We start from the raw sequence: 17,724 nt of genomic DNA on the forward strand, positions 1-17,724 counted from the left end.
ATTTATATGTAAGTGAAATCAGGGAATCACCCTTCAAAGGCTCTTGTGTTCTTTTCTGTTAGCAGCAAAATGAGTAGTTGTATAAATATCTGGTGACTACCCAAAAGAGGGCATTGCTATGTATATTTTTTTTAATGAAACTTGTTGCTGGGATGGCGATACTATATTCTTCTGGGAAACAAGTTAGTGCAACAGGGGAGAATGCTTATGAGAGAGGGAGAGACAGTGTCCAAGGAACACTGAGACATTGTATGTCTTCTTCGTGAATGGTTTTTTGTGTCACAAACTTTTTCTTATTTATGAAATACTGCAGATACTAACTCCAAGCAGGGTGGGTGTAGAAGTCATTGAAATTGTTTGGACCTCATGAGGCAATGGGTTAGTTAGCCGATTCTCATCCGTAATTGTGCATAAAAAAAAACATCAATTTTAGTGACTACGGAGGTGTTGCCGAGTGTGTTTGGTTGATGATGGCTTTAAGTGTAATGAGGGTCCAGACTGAGTTTTTTATGTAATAAGAGAGATATAAATTTTGACCTAAATCTTCTTAAATGTTGAATGGTTCAGTTTTATTATTTTGCATTAAAGTGGTTTTGGAGTCAGTCCTTGCACATATATTAAACAAAGAAACAAACAAAGCAGCACAGCTCTTTTCTGTATTTCCAAATTTTTTATGTTAGATTTAGTACGCAGGTACCATAATATGCATGCATATTTTTTAGGTTTGGTTAGTTTAGGTCAAATTATAGAAGAATAACAAAGCTTAATGTTAGGAGGGGTATTTTTCAGTTTGTCTTCAGCAGCATAACTTGCAAAAGTTGAAGAGAAGATAATGTTCATATGAGAGTTCCACAATATGCTGCTAGTTATGGTTATTCCTAGGTATTTGTAACCAGATTCTTGAAGAGGGAATGAGCCTAATTTATATTGTGTCGCGTGGTGGTGACAAAGCAATAGGCACCAAAAGACAGGCGTAATTGCACTGAAAACTCTTCATTGGGCTCTCTTGCGCCCACAAAAGAACTAGACAACTCTGTGGCGGCGACAGCAACAATCGTGCTGAGCGGTTGTCGATCTACTAATGCCCATTTCATGTGTCAGCGCTCGATTTAAATGCTTGGAAGAAAAGTTGAGATAAAACTGCAAGCAGTAACTAGCATACCCTGAACATTGTAGAAACATATGGGAATGGCTGGAATCTTCAAGATATATCTCGGCACATCTTGCACGAAAAAGAAAATGATAAGGCTACTTTTCGCGACAAAAGAAATCAACAAAAAACAAAGAATACATAACCGATTCATGCGCTGGAATCGCAATAATAAGGCTGCATGCAGCGGCTGTAGAAAAAGAAGAAATAAAGTTTTGAAAGGTTCGCGGCAATATGTATAGCTATGATGTATGTTTTTTGGCGTTATTTTTTGGCGTTCACGCAATGTGGAACATGTTCAGATAGCTCACAGCATGGTGACGTCATTAATATGGGACACTAGTTCTGCAACAAAAGATCACCTCCTTTTTTTATAAACTGGAACGGTACAGGGTGTCTTCCAATCGTCAGGTATTTTGCCTATTAACGTTGAAGTGCAAAAAATTATCACAAGAAATTTAGCCAGAGTTTCGGAAGTGTGATGCAGAAATGTGTTTGGAATGTTGTCAGGACCACATTAAATTTTGGTTTCGAGGTTCAGTAACATAGAAAAAGACACTAGGGTAATAAATAAAATTCGCTTATGAGGATAATACGCTGTGCTGTAGCCTGTTGGTGGCACATGTGCTTGAAGAAGAAAACACTTTGAAAATAACTATTAAAATCCTGTGCAATGTCCTTTTAATCACATGCCTTAATGTTCATCACGGTAATTTGGGACACTGCTTTATTTTTTTCACTATAATATAATTCCGAAACTTTGCTTGTTTTATACAAGATTTTGAGGTGATATGTTAAAAGAATTATCTTTCGAACCACGTGAGGCACGTGCAATTATACTGTCCAGCAAATCCTTGATCACTTTAGGATCAGCGCATTTCTTCTTGTGTTGTTTTATCCTTTGCCTCGTTTGTTTTATATTATGTGTCATTCATGGGAATTCCTTCTACTTTTTTTTTTGTACCTGCTTGGTACGAAAGTTTTAAAAGAATAAGAACAGATTTTCTTAAACTGCTCATCGATGTCTACAACCCAGCCAAGAAAGTATCAATAACTGAAAATTACAAACTTGTACTGCAAATGATGACCATCTCAATGCACTTTCCCCATTTTGTCCCCATTTGTTTATTTCAAAAATGCAATAAACTCTAGGTTTCTTTCCCATTGGTGGGCGAACACTTAAAGTAACGCGGCAATGAGAGTTGCTTGTTTGTTTGTCGCACCAGAGGAATTGAAACACCAAGCAATGATAGACAGCCCTTGTCCCACAACACAATTTCCACTTAGAGTTATTGATCAATTCGCTCTCACCTTACCCTTTGATCCGCTGGCCATACTGGGTAGGTCAGCTGGTAGAGCGACTGCCCCAGAAAGGCAGTGGTCTCGGGTTCGATACCCGGACCAGGACGAATTTTTCTTTAACCACGAAACTTCCGAGAACTTTCCTTTGTAGCAATATGGCTGTGCTTGAGTGGATGTCAATGAGTAATTACTCCCTTATTAGGTTGTGAGGGATGAACAACAAATCTAGCAACAAATTTGTGGAACCAACATTTTGGGATGGTTCCTGAGCTATTTGCGTCAGGCTATGGGTAAGCATTATTTTAATATGTTGCCTGTTTAATGCAAGCACCAAGGCACTCGAGGAGTTTCCAATCCACAACCGGCAAGTTGAAATTACCCATCAATAAAATTTTACTGTTTTAGTACTGTGACATATTATTTTGCAGTTAAGTATTTGGTTCCAGAACCGGGAGACCTAAATAAAGCATATAAAGCAAAGTTTTGACCACAACTGGGCAGTTTTACACATGCATTCATTATCTACATCATCTTGCAAGATGGTCTCAACTGGTTTCTTAAAGAGGACAGCCACTTCACCACCCCTAGATTCTTTCTTTTCACCTCATCACTCACTTCACTGTGGAGCCGTACCTCAGTGATCACTGTAATGTGTAGACAATGATGCATTAGGAGAATGTCTGTCTTGTTTACTATGAGCATTAATGCCTATTACTCGCAGCTGTTTTGCTATGTTCTTGTCAATCTAGTTATGCCTTGTCCTGCTTATCTGTTCTCTAAATCGAGTAGACTACCTTTATGAATGTATTTTGCGATTGATTCCAGAATATTATATCTTTATCCACTTTTAGCTTATTATGAATGAGTGGACCTTTTCCTGACCACTCTGTTCTGTCGCACTTTCCTAAAGCAGTTTCCACTTATGCAGCATAGACTGTGAGCAATCATTCCAAATGAGTATCCCAGAGCCTTCTTGCTTTGCAACATTTTGCAGTTTTTTCTACAAATATTTTTAAATAGAGAATAGTATGGCATTTGTCATTCTTACACCCCAGCCTATGAATGCACCCGATAGGTTGGCAACTCACTTGAAGTTTACCCTCGAAAACTTCCTTCGTTATTTTTATCTTTCAACGTAGCTTGCATTGTCAAGTTTCTCAGCAATGCCGTGAATGTTTAGCTTGTATGTATATGCAAATGTTCTTTAACAGAACGAAATTGGTATCAGTTGATTAGTGAATACCGCTGTAGTAAATTCTCAAAGCAGAGGCCAAGTAGCAGCACGGAGATAGCACAGAAGACAGCTCGACACCTATGCACTATACAAAGACACTGTGCATACCTAGGAGCTTTTATCCCTGTGAACACGCAATCCAAAATTTGTTTTTGATGCAGCCAAGATTGCAATCATCTCAGTGCGCAAATCAGCCTAGAAAGCTTATCAATTACTGCGAACTACAAACTTTTCCTACAAGCCGCTTCCAGTCAGTCTCAATGTTTTTGTCAACATCAGCAGTTATATCCCAGTAACCAGTGCAAAAAAAAATAAAAAGGCAGCATTTAAAGTTCCGCTTGCGTAAGGAGTTACTAAAAAAAGTAACACAAGGCACCACACAGCCAGCAGACAAAAATGCAGGTGGAAAACAAGTCTTGTAATCTTTAGGGTGTTGCACTGGGCAGAGTGAGCGGGTGGGTCACCACACAGGCTGTGTGATGCCAGCAATGGAACTGCCGCTCATTTTCATGGTAGCCAGAACATAATTTTTCATGACATCCATGCATGGTTTTTCGTCAGTCTCCTGTATGCGTCTGATAACGAGGCTAAACGGGTGATGATAGCAAACAAACAATTTAGCTAGCAGGCAGCTTAAAGGTGGTGATTCATGATCCACGGAGACATGTAAGCTAGTAGAGCTATATACCAGAGATCGCACAACCACTCTGCTTTTTAGATCATACCATTTTCGCATCCCCCTGCCCTTTGCTTCTCAGTTAAGTTTCAACTGCGACTGAAACTCGTGCTCAACGGCCAGCTATCTATGCCTTGCGTGCCAAGAATACTTATCCTTTTGAGTTCAAACCTAATTTTCAGAAATGATTTCGGAGCACTTTTATCAGTGTTTATAGGTTCAAACCGAAAAGGCAATCCCTAGTTATACTGAACAAAGATTATCCCTTCGAAAATCCTTTATGAAAGTATCAGAAAGCCATGAAGTATATCGAACTGCAATTGCGCAGGTCATTCAATATATCGAACTGCACGCCACAAGTCTTTTAACGATGCTCTTTAATAATTTTTTGTGGCAATGGCTAGTTCCAAAGAACTGCTCGCTGCGGCTTCGATGTGAAGCAGGTTTGGCCAACGAATGCCTAGCAATCCGTGTGCTTCCAGATGCGGGCAGATGACACATCACTGCAAGCAGCACATCACTAGCCTGGATGCAGTGCATTCTTGCTTATACGTCAGATAACCATACCAACTGCCATTTTTTGAATTGCTGATCTATTGAACTATTTCAGCACAAAGTTCAAAATATCCGAATTCGACTATAACATACAGATAACTGCAGCACAAGAAATGGAACAGAACAGAGTAGCGCCAAGGACGAGCATTGGGCCCATTTTACCGAATTATTTTACCAATAAGCTGAATTGTGCACGTTACTGCGCACACTGGAAGTCTGAGAATTTGTGTCCAACAGCCTTCAGCACAAGGCTGTCAGTGGTTTTGTCATCTCTGCTCCATCATTGATGCAGTTTTAGTCCTACTATTTGCAGGAAGCTGTCCACCATAAGAGCAATCGGCTATGAACAGTCCAAGTCAGTTCTCTCGAGTCTAAATTGAACTCATTTTTCCAGTACTCAGATTGGAATACAAGGGCGTTAAATTGAGCTGTACAAGAAATATGTGAATCCATTCTATGGAGCAGGGCTGTTATCTCTGTGCTCACCTCATAATCATGGCAGTTTGCAATAGTCTCCCACATAGAGCTTCTTAAGAATGATCAAGTCTGGCATGGCTTTCTGCATTTCAAAAGTTAGTGTGAACTACCATAAATATGTTTATCAGAACTGTTGCTTCATTCACTTACCTAGCTAGTCATCTTAGCTAAACTAAGAGTCAGCATACAGCTATTGTTTGTTTACAATTAACTTCAAGTGGACTGTTTGGACTCCAATGTACTATGTGACAACACTACAAAGAAAAAAAAAAAAAAAGGAAGACTGTGCACAATTTTCACTTTCAATGATCTTCCATTTTAAAAGTATGATGACCCCTCATTCACTTACCTAGCTAGTCATCTTAGCTAAAGTAAGAGTCAGCATACAGCTATTGTTTGTTTACGATTAAAGTGGACTGTTTGAAGGACTCCAATGTACTATGTGACAACACTACAAAGAAAAAAAAAAAAGACTGCACAATTAATTTTCACTTTCAATGATCTTCCATTTTAAAAGTATGATGACCCCTCTGTTGGTCACTGAAGCAAGCCATTTCAAAAGTGGACTCACCTTTGTGCCTTAAGTGTGCTTGAAAGTGCATGCATGTCAGGTTCATTGTTCATTGCAATTTGCACAAGTTGCTCTGCAAAGCCTTTGTGGCCAACTTTATTGGAAAAACTTTTCTTCTCAGTCAGGGTTCCTCAGAACTGCTGTAAGTAGCCTCGCACCATTAGCAGCCTTTTTTTTTTTTTTTGCATGTGTGCAAAGCTGCATCACCTCACTGTGAAAAGAGTTTTGTTCTCAAACGTGCTCAGCATTTTGAGTCACACACACACGCAACAAATAATAGAATAAAGTGAATATCTGAATAAATATTATGCTCTACAAATAAACCCCAATAGAAAGCAACCATAAAGGTGACTAAAATAGACCTCTGCACTCTTTGCTGGCCACTGAGTATGGAGAAAAAAGTAAATCTTTGTTAGAAGCAGCACCATCTAGGAGTCGGGGGGGGGGGGGGGGGGGGGGGGGGCTATATCTCTTTTATGAGACGAACGCTGTTGCCTTATACAAATCCATGTCCCCAAATGAGAACTGCTGTTCAAACTCTTCTTTTAGTTTGCAGACCCTATCAAAAGCTTGAAATGCCTCAGCTGGTGTCGTCTGTGTGGAGGTGCGAACGGCAGTGGTAGTGCCCTGCATTGGCGCTGCTCACTTTCTCACAGGATCACAAGCAGTACAAGCTGTGGTTGCTTCTAACAAGGACAGTTAAGAAGAAACGAACAAGCAAAATAATTCTCACTAATGAAGAGGCGCCTGTAAGCGGCAGCATCGGCTTCGTCATCATCACACTGATTGTTGACCATCTCTCGTACACTCCCATACCGTGTTTATAAACATGCAATCTTTCAGACTTGATAAAAACCTTGGACTAGAGAGTCGTCTCAGTCCAGCACAGGGCTAGGGCTCGCATCATTCATAACAGAGGCTGGACATAACCACTGCAGCATTTCGAAGATAACAGTTGCGCCCCACAGTAGCCATGCTGTATCCGTTCAAAAGGGAAGGGAAAAAAAAAAACTTATTGCGAGGAATGTACACAGGGTGGCATGAGTTCACAGACCATGCAAGTGAGCCATTCACCAACTGGTATCCACCTAGAAGTACCCAAGTGTAACGTCACAATACAGTGAAACATCCACAAGATGTGCTAGTTGTCCGCAGAACCACAACTTTGGGCAGGAGTGTTAAATGCGCTCGGAAACAAGTCTCCTCTAGCAAATCACAAAATGATGAAAGCAATGCCTGAAAGACGGGAAGTGTGTGCAAGTATTCAACCATTGCTGTTACTGCACACATTTAGAAGCGGTAAAATTGTAAACTATTGGACATAAAGGAGGCCAGGCTCTGCAAGCTATCTGGCCAGGTGCTCTTTCATCATAACACCTCCCCTCGCGGCTACATCTCGCTTTAAGCCTTGCTGCATAGTCTGCAATTAGCTTTGGTTTGCCGCAATCATTTGCAATGCAGCTCGCAGCCTCCCTATTCACAGGCGCAGATTATACGAGACTTTTCTGCATACTCCAATGTACTAACAATGCAGGCTTGTGTAGGTCTAAATGTAAGCACTCTCTCTCCTTGGACTACCATGACAACGATGCTGCAAAATGGGTGGACAGCTGAAGTGTGAAGATACTGCCAAACGCACATGACCCATGAGGATAGTGACAAACACTGTTGGGCACTTCTGCATTTAACACGGTACAAAAAAATAATAATAAAAAAGCCGTTCACTCACAGGAGCACAAGCCTAAAGCCCCACCTTCGAATGCTCGGTCTGCAAACTTCAAGCCAACAGCACCCATTCAGCTTCTCAACAACTTTTCTCTCATGTCTTGCAGTCTGCCGCAGCCTTGGTTTTCTAAGGAATAAGCTGTCCGCGTGTGCAGCAAAAGCGGCAACAGCAGCAGCAGCAGGGGCAACTGCAGCAGTGGGAGCGACGGGGACGTGAAAAAGCAACAGTCGCGGCAGCTTGAGTAGGCGCCTAGATCCTCTAGCAGATGCAGCTGCCTTCTTCATCCTTCATCACCTTTGGTGGTTCCTGGGGCTTCAGCGGAACAGCTGGTGGTGGTGAAGGGATGGAGAGTTAAGGCTACTACTGCACACGCACGCATGCACTCGCTGTATTGCTTTCTGCATGCGGAAGGGAAATGGCAAGGGTATGTTATCAGCACCATTTTCCTGATCGATTACTGGTCAAACACACTGCAACAACGCTCCCCAGCTTATTTCAAGTATCAGACTAAAACACACTGCCACCCTGAGCACGTGTAAGGCGACATGAGCCTTAGAATGAGGTCAAGCGACTTGTCAGTAAAAGTCACTAAATCAACTATCAGTGAGCAAGCAAATGCTCTCAGCTAATTTCAAGAAGAGCTCTGTGTTTACTTTGCCTTGCCCAACAAATTAAGGCACAATGCAAGCTTGTATTTGTGCGTGCTGTCACTTAAGGCTACCAGCCAGAACGTGTTCCAGTTAAGAGCACCAAGCAGGAAGGTCAACTCATGATGCAGATTCTACAATAGCACAATGGTGTTTGCTTCAAAGGCCTGCTACATGGACTTGGTAACACCTGGCTGGCCGCAACATAGCACTTGAAAATTTTCTACTTGCTTGGCTTATGGACAATAGAAGCAAGACTGCAGCACATTTAAATGCACATTAAGTATGGCTAGCATTTGATAATGCCTCGAAGCCAACTCAAGTGCTTCGTCTACACGCACCAACAGCTTTTCAAATACCTTGCAACAGCCTTTAACCTTGACTTACAAGTTCCCCTCTAGTGCCAGTCATGCATGTAGTTCTGAAGTACTGAAATGATGCAGTGACAAGCAACATCTACTCTGGTTCTGTCATGCCTGTCCTAGAGAAAACAAAGCTGTCTAGCCTACTGTTAAAATGTTTAAGCAATCGTGCAGCAGTAAGCCAAACTTTACTTTGCACAGATACAGATTTTGCCAAAATAAAGTTAAGAAAAAAAATCACTCCTTAACTACGGCAAGAAGTTAGGTGCACTCAGCAAGAATTGCCATGAGAATTGCCAGCATGCATTGCCAAGAATTGCATTGAATTTTATATAGAGTTATACTTTCTTCGTAGCACCCATTTCTTCATCGCAAATGATTAGCAAACTAAACAGTTCGGGTCAGAAGGCGCAACCTGTTATAAGTGGTCCAGTAATGTGGCAAGATGCACATCATTACACCCGAGCTGGCATGCTGCCGATTAATACGCCTTGCCTCGGATATGAATGCGCACTGCATGCTGCAAAACATGTCATTCCTATTGCCTACAGCCTACAAATTACAAAAGAATGTGAGTGCTAAGTTCTGAACTCCATACTCGATGTAAAAAAAGAAATACCTAAGTGAAAAGGATGACTGGGTTCACCATAGAACTGGTCAGACAAGAGAAAGTCTCCACAGACAACAATGCCACAAAAAGTACAAAAAAAAGTTTATATTCTACAAAACAAGAACAAAGAGGAACACAGAATGACAAAACAACGCAGATCAATGAAGACAAACTTGCAGAGAGCAATGCACCCCAAGGGTGCAGATGTCTGTTAGAAAAAAAAAATAGATACAATGGAGGACGGCTGCTCTTGCTTCAGCAGAGCTACGAAAAAAGGCGTATTAAATAAACGAGTCAACAGATTTTAGAAGAGAAGCACGCCCAACCAGCTAACAATTACAAAGCACCCCCCCCCTGCCTCAAGGCAGCCCACCTTTCTACAACAGATGCTGGCCTTCCAAGTGTGCGGACAACGCGCAACACTTCACAGACTTGCAGTGGATCACCACAAACATCCAAGCACAAGTTAGAGTCAACTTGCTGAAATGGCAGGGGTGGTAAAAAAAAAAGAAAAGAAAGCACAATGCAATTCGATGCAGTGGCAGTGGCTGTGGCACTTGTATCCGCCTGCTTTTCGTTTCTTGCGTTTGTTGTCCCTTCTCGTTCCGTGCACCCGGCAGCACGTAACAATCCCGGAAGTTGGGTAGCGACTGTACCGGCGTGCCTCCAGCCGTGTATGTGTTTGCCTGAGATAAACTGTGTGTGTGTGTGTGTACGCATTGTGTACGTGTTGCTGTGTATGCATGCACAAATGCATGTGTTAAGCTGTAGTGCTGACGGTGGACGGGTAGGTAGGTGCGGCGCAGCAGAGCAGCAGGTTGTGGTGATGTGGCCGCCTTCCCATTTTTTTCCCCCTTTTTCTCTCTCTTTCTCCTTTGCTCCTAGCAGGCACAACCGCCTTCGGGACGTGGCGTTTCCGTGGGGCCGTCTTTGAGATCGACGTCCACGACTGGCAGTAGTGAAGGGGGGAAGGGAGAGGGTTCTGAGTCAAGGAGACCAACAAAAAACAAACTTGACAAACCAAAATAAGCAAACAAGGAAAAACAATAAAGATGCATATCATGCTGCATGCAGGCAAGGCTACAGCTAGGAATGTGCGAACAAGAGGTGAAATCAATGTTCATGCCACCACAAACTTATCTGCATACTACACCAATGACCACGCCAATTGACACTAGTGACTTTGGTGCAGCCGGGTTTACCAATGTTGACCTGTTTACGCAACTAGCAAACCTGCAGCATTAACAAGTTGGATAACCTAGAATATTTGTGGTCTGTGAGGCTTCATGTACTGAAGCGACATATGGGCTATGAGGAACGTAAAGGAGGGCTCTGGATGAATTTACACTGCATGAAATTCCATGACGCATGCTCAAATCGCGCAGCACAATGAGATATCACAGCATATCTATGCACAATATCCTGTTGCTTTTAGTACAGACACGCCAATCAACACGCATCACATTTTCTAACTTGAGAGTTCTTTTTAACAGGGCTCAATAACAAACAGGAGTTTGAGAAATGATGTATGATCGCACACCCCTAGCAATAGTCTCAGGGACATCAACAAGCAGACATCAGAACAAGTAGCCACGAAAAAAAAAAACAAGGAATAGACATGCATGTTGCACAGCATTCACACACTCTGCAAAAGAAAAAAAAGGACAGCATAGAAAAACGTTGAGACATCTAAAGCCATGAAATAGAAACGTGCCATAGTACCAGAAGACAGGCAGATAAATTTGCACTGACAGATCTCAAACAAGCAGTGAAAATTGCGAAGTACTAGATTGGTGACAGAATTCATCAGTGCCTGGAACCTGCCAGCGTTTGTGTGTGTGCGTGCACATGTGCATGTGAGCACAGTGTCAGCTGCAAAGACTTGCAAAGCAGAGCTGCAGTGAAAGAGGCGCTCATATATATATATATATATATTTTTTTGCTTTGGAACGTGGGTTTGATGGGCAAAATGTGCCGGTAAAGCAAACAAGCACTAACCACACCACAGAATGCTGGGCTGCGCAATCCCAGCAAGGGAATGTTATGGTCGGTTAACATTTTTTCAGGCAACGATTCCTTTATGTTCTGTACACGTCCAGGCAAAATTGCTGCCCTTCGATACGAGGATGTATATTACTAAGCTAGAGGCACGTTCGTGCACAGTGAGGCAGCAGCGAAGCAGTTGAGATGTCTCAACGACAGACCATGCACAACGTGCAATATAGTGCTCTGTCCTAACCTGCATTTCGGCATCACAACAACAAAACAGAACAAAAAAAAAAAAAAAAAGAAAAACCCTACATCACTCACGTATGGGCAACATTGTGCACTGAGAACAACACTCCAGCCAAGTGCCATTCACAGTGGAACTCATCTGCCTCTTTGTTGCTTGTTCGGGAGTGAAACATGCATTTACTGCAGAAAAAATTGAATTTTAGATTGTAGGATCCCTTTTCATCCCTCCAAACCACTAGACGACTTCAATACTGAAAGGAACTCCTGACTACCATTTACAAGTGAATGGAGGTGTAACCAGGCCTCTGATATCCATGTGCTAAAGGGAAACTGTGTTCACATCGCAATTTGCTAATGAAAACTGCCAGCGCGGTGATACAAAATGCAGCGTGGAACGCACAATGGTCATGATCACCTCGGGCAAACACTGTTACTGCTTCGCACGGTGCTGGAAAGCCCGAAAGATCCCAAGGCAAGTCTGTATGTGTTCTCTCTGACAGTACCACACATTTAGTCAGTTGCTGATGCCGCTCCTTACATTAAGAACGCAAATGAGATTAGCAGGGTGTCAGTGCACTGCACTGGTCACAGCAAACTTCGTGGAAGACTGAATCACTGACTGGGAAAGCTGTCGATGGCGACAAAAGGAGGAGAGGAACTGCTGTTGTGACACAGAACTTGCACATGGCCTCGGCCACCCCCAAGGACCTGCACAGAGGCTAAGTGCAGTAACAGCAGCAGCACAGTTACAGCAAGCACGGAGAGGAAATATGGGACAGTGCATACAGCATGCCAAGCCGAGCTGCTCGAAATCTCCATTACGAAGGTTTTTTTCGACAATGTTCTTCGAAGGCTGCTTTGGGACACTAATACAGAATGAAGCCTTTATCAGTGGCTTATCTCCTAGAGATTTGCAGGACTAGACCTTTACATTTCTAAAAATGTGGACAAGCTCAATTGCTGTAGGAAAGCACTGTTAACAAACCACTAAGGTAGGAAATTTAAGTACCGCATTTTTACTCCTAGAGAGGATTTGCAACGAAGTACATATTGCCGCTACCTACATAGCTCATTTACTCTGAGGCACATGCAGCCACAAACAAGCTCATCCAAAGGCATGCTGCAGACATTTCTAGCAAAACGAAAAAAAAATCAGATGCTTGCACCCGACTGTTATATATTGCAATGGTAGAGGCTTTAAATGCAGCTAAGGTGCAGAGTACTAAGAATGTACTGCTGCCTGCACGCTTAATGCTGGAGCGCGTGACGTGGGAGGACGTAGTGCCACTCAGCGACTGCTGGTTGATTGTATACCATGCTAAGATGGCCACAGAGCAGCCACTATCACTACCAACCCAAAACACATGACGCAGCATGGTATTGGACCCAGTGCCAAAGAATGAGTGGCACTAATGTCCTCTCAGGCCACGCGCACGAGCGTACGTGTTAAATGTATGGGCGGCGGTACTTAATTTCGAAGGGAAACACAATTAGGTACAGAAACCACACTACTTCCAAAGTTAGCTCATCTGACCCATTCAAATACTACTGTGCTGTGCATAATCACAATTCTGACAGCAAGTACTTGTGTTGTCTATTTCCTTGTCCGTCCCATTACATATTTCTTTTCCTGGAATATCTTCCTTCAACCTGTAGAAGCATCTTTTTGACTTTTAATTTTTAAAATTAGCCGGCCACTATAGTTAAGCAGCAATATAGCACCAGTGATGGCAGACATCAGGAAAAATATCACTGATGGTACCAGCAGGCTTGTTAAATTATTTCTGATAATTAACTTTTTAACTATTAGGTACCTGGTTACAATTAGAAACTTTCAGTTGGCTATTAGCAAAGACATCAATTTTGAGAGTTGGCTATCATGCACCAAGAGGCCTGCGTTTTTTGAAAACCAGTGCTCTATGACACCCCAGAAATGTCAGTCAATAGCGCTAGTGCCCAATGACCTTCTCTGTACCATGTGGACTGCACTGCACTCCAGCCTACATTACCAGAGAAGGTCACTGAGCACAGACGCCAACACTGGCATTATAATAGTGCTGTAGAAGCAGTCCTCATACCGTAAAAGCCTATTTTTAAAAATCAGTAGCTGGCTTTCCGATAACGCATGGTATGAAAATGATAGGGCAACTTCAGATGACGCCAATGGCACATCCGTGGGGAGCAACATCCATGCATTGTAATTTATGGATTTCATACAAATGGCCATCATTCTAAGTGCTTTGCAATACATGTTACAGAAGCAGTTTCAACCACCCCTAAAGTGAACAGTAACTGGCTAGTCACACGGTATTTTCCATGAAGCTCAACTAACCACCAGGTTATGTGATCACACCACCTCAATCTGTATGTAACAAACCTCAACATAGCGAATTTTTTTTCAATGCCCCATCATTCCCCCTTTCCCCATTGCAGAGCATTTGAAAACTCTGATGTAATGAGCATGTTACGGTCTCTAAACTTGATGGAGCGAGCTCGCTGAACATACTATCTGTTACCTAGTGTGGAGTCACTAAAAGTTTAGCAGAATTGCGCAGAAGTTTCATGACAAACTAACATGAGGGGAAAGTCGGTTCAAAATGAGTGCAAAAAATGCCATACAGCCCTGATGGCACTCTACAAGGAAAATGTAGCTGTTTCAGCTGCTTTCACCTTTGGAATGTGTCACCACAATTCATACTTGAAGGCAGCAAATGGTAGCAGAAAAAAAAAATGAGAAGGGTTCAACGCTGCTGAACCGAATATGAAGCGAAAGCATTAGCTGCCGGTGACCAAAAGTTCTTTTTCTCCTTCCTCTTCTTCTTGCAGGGTTGGTCCGTGGCCCCGACGAGTGGTTAGACCTGGCGTAGTATTGCTTTGGCAATAAAAAAAAAATACCAGGCGAGCAGTGTGTGCCAATCATGCTGCGAGGTTGCTTAAGAAATTCCAGTGTCAATGGCTCCCACGAGTCGGTAGCAGGGACGGTGGACAATGTTGACGAAGCAAGGTGAAGAGTGGGTTGTCGGGGGGGCAACAGTGGCAGGCAGACCAAGAGCTGGCGACATAAGCGAAGAGACCGGTGTGATCTGTGCCTCCACAACCAGGGGCGCTGCTCTCATGCAACTCCCCTCCCACATTCTCATTCCCAGTCTGTCGCACCACTCACAGCAGCTTTGTGCGAGTGATGGAGGCAGCTGCCACAGCCATGCTGTCAGCGCGATCGTGAAATGCTTCACGGCTTTCATAACTACAAGTAATGGGGCTTTATTTACTGCAAACATATTAAAGATGATCTTGCCTACAGCTGTTTATATTGGTTCCCGTTCTGCATTGTCATTTCGATTCTTCTTATGAAATCTGTAGAAACCTGGATGTAACAAAAAATCGTGGACATTCTTGAATTTCGTTATAACCAGTATTTAACAGTAGCTTATTAATGATTTGGTTTCCTTAATTTTTAAGCATCTCCATAAATCACTGTACAGAGCTACAATTTCTGTGCTAGCTTGGTGGTTGGCATGTGGCATAGAGCTAAATACAGTCTACCCGGTTACAGAAGCCACTTATAGCGAAATAGCGGTTATAACGGATGGATTTCAATTTCGCACTTCCATTTTTGCATTTTTCAATAAAAACTGGGTATGGTTTTAATGAAGTGAATAAAAAAGTCTCAGCAGATATAGCGAAGAAATTTTGTAGCAGATGAAAAATAATCTATCAATTGGAACACTTTCACGCCTTTCAGAGGAATTTCTGCACGAAAATAAAAGCAAAGCTCGGCTGACGGCCGCATGCGCTGCGCCGTCTGCACTCCTGCGAAGCGAGAGATTGCTTCAGTGCATAGCTTCGCTCGCCGTCCCTGTTGATCCTTGATTTCTCAGCTATGCCGTCTCGCAAGCTGGTGACTACTGCAGCGGCTGATGCTGTACGAACGTTCCTCGGGAGTTCGGAGCAAAACTTTGCTTCGCATCTGGACGACGTGGAGGCCACTATCTTGAAGTTGGCGGTCGCGAAACATGTTCAGGGAACACTGGACCACTTCTTCCAGTGGCAGTACATCAATTTGACAATAGTCGTGACAAATTTTCTTGGCTTACTAGGGGGTCCAAAAAATCAAAATTAAAAAAAAAAATTAAATAAATAAAGAAAAAAAGATCACGTTACATAAACTTCCGATTAGCACAGAGAAGGAAGGGGACCAGCAGTTTTGTGCCCATTCTGATACTTGACTGACTCACCGTGCAGTGTTTACACAGATGACGGGCGGCAACAGGCGTCCTATGGCCATCGACACGTGGCGGGCGAACGCGTGGGCTTAGACGAAAAGCAAACCTGCCATGGCTAATCCGTTGAATCGTTGCATCTTGAGGATGCTTCACGGCACAGTCCTCACAGTCCATGCAGTGAAGCATCCTCAAAATGAGGCGGAGGCCATCTGTGAAGAGGCACCACTACTACTGCGTCGCACTGCAATGCGGACCACGGAGGCATTAACTATAATTGGAGCATTTCGTTAGTTCTATGGAGTCTGTCGTATAAATAATCAAGCACGTCTAAAAAATCAAGGGTCGGAACTTTCGGTCAGAGACTTTTTTTCTTCTCAGTCCAGATGTAACGAAATAGCGGATACAGCGAAGCCATTTCTGATTTCCCCGACTTCGTTATAACTGGGCTAGACTGCAATTGCACAAAAATAAAGACAATACAATAGAGGCATATATGGCAACAATCATCCTGGTGCCGCTTCATTTGTCTGAATGTTTATATGCATTTGGTTAGTAGAAGCTGCAGGTTAGGACTTATGTTAGCCAAGGCATTATTATTTTGTGTGTCTTGAGAATACCACATTTTCACCTAAACAGCTTGAGTAAGGAAGTAGACACTGCAAAAGAAAAAAAAAAGAGAAAAAGAAAAGAAAAATATGACTAACGCCACCTCAGCCCATTCAAGCAGACAGCTAAGGGTGAGGAAGGGTAATGAAGCATGCAAAAATGTGGAAAACAAATATGCAGATATTGTCTCAGAGGCAGCACCTCATGAAAGCGCACAACATGCTCAAGTGGAGCAAAGCTTTTGTTGCATTCACTTGGGTAGTATGCCACACAGTAGTGGCCATAATCGCTGGGAAACAGCTTCTTTTTGTTTCATGATGCCCAGTCCTCTACCTGTCTGCCTTGCTTTCTTTTCACTATTCCATCAGACTTTTTCGATGCATTCTTTTTCTTCATGGTTCCAACTTTCCAACTTTCATTTAAAGTCCATAGACCACCCTCTCCTTTTCCCATGCATGCTGCATAGCACCACGGCAGTTGCAAAGTTGGCTTCTCCCAACAACTCAGGAGGCTGGTGGAAATGCTTGTTGTACAGTGAGAAGGGAAGAATAGCCTTGCTATATTTACAGTTGATTTTGAATATATTGTGAGGCGCGTTCTGGAGCCGTTGAAGTAAAGTGAAAAATTCCCGTCGCATTACGGTAGATATGGTACACAGCAGCGAGAAATGTTGTTGATCCAGCCCGATATGGTGAATGTTGAATACTATCTTGTTGGCTGGCACACTCTGCCGCAACTGCTAATCAAAGCTTAAATGGACTGCAACTGGTATTGGACACTTGACAACAGCCACTGTCATTTGACAATGCACACAGCCGCTGAGCTGTCAACAAACATGCCCAAAAAAACGGAGCCATTGCTGCAAAAACTAATACTAACCACGAAGGGTCGCAAAAATTGCACTCTTGCCAGCCATATTATTCAAATTTTTTTTTTTTGTTGCTGCCTTGCTTTAGTTTGTTCTATGTAGTATTTTATTTCAACTTTGCCGAACCAATAACACGACCTTGGCTTCACTGCTCAAATTAATGTCATGCAACTCACATTTCTCACGTTATTTGTATAATAATGACTATGTAGTATTTTGTTCCCACTATATCCCTCTCTTCCGAAAGTGTGCTAGCCCAAAGGATCTCCTTGCTCGAATGCACCATAAATAAACATTGATTGATTATGATTGCATCAGGTGGGTGGATGAGGATAAGAAGTTTGCAGGGGTCAAGTGGATGCAGCTAGCACAGGACCGAGTTAATTGGAGGAATATGGGAGAGGCCTTCGCCCTGCAGTGGGTATAGTCCGGCTGACAATGATGACGATCGCTTGTCCACTTATTATACTTCTGTCTATGCG

General features: G+C 42.8%; 1 protein-coding gene across 2 annotated transcripts in view; it reads right to left on the reverse strand.

Moving 5' to 3' along the window:
* Window positions 1-6,033: 6,033 nt before the first annotated feature.
* Rab6 (RAS oncogene family member Rab6) overlaps window positions 6,034-17,724 on the reverse strand; it is a 30,651-nt gene continuing 18,960 nt past the window's right edge. The window contains exon 8 of one of the 2 annotated variants that reach the window (XM_084594904.1): window positions 6,034-8,017. In XM_084594904.1, the coding sequence (XP_084451030.1) occupies window positions 7,950-8,017 (68 nt within the window). In that variant the 3' untranslated portion in view covers window positions 6,034-7,949. Of the gene's footprint in view, window positions 8,018-9,403; window positions 10,260-17,724 lie in introns of those variants that run through there. The other variant, XM_084594903.1, reaches the window with a different exon arrangement.

This window comes from Amblyomma maculatum, chromosome 2, assembly GCF_055883805.1.
Source record: "Amblyomma maculatum isolate TAMU_Amacu chromosome 2, ASM5588380v1, whole genome shotgun sequence".
Classification (NCBI taxonomy): domain Eukaryota; kingdom Metazoa; phylum Arthropoda; class Arachnida; order Ixodida; family Ixodidae; genus Amblyomma; species Amblyomma maculatum.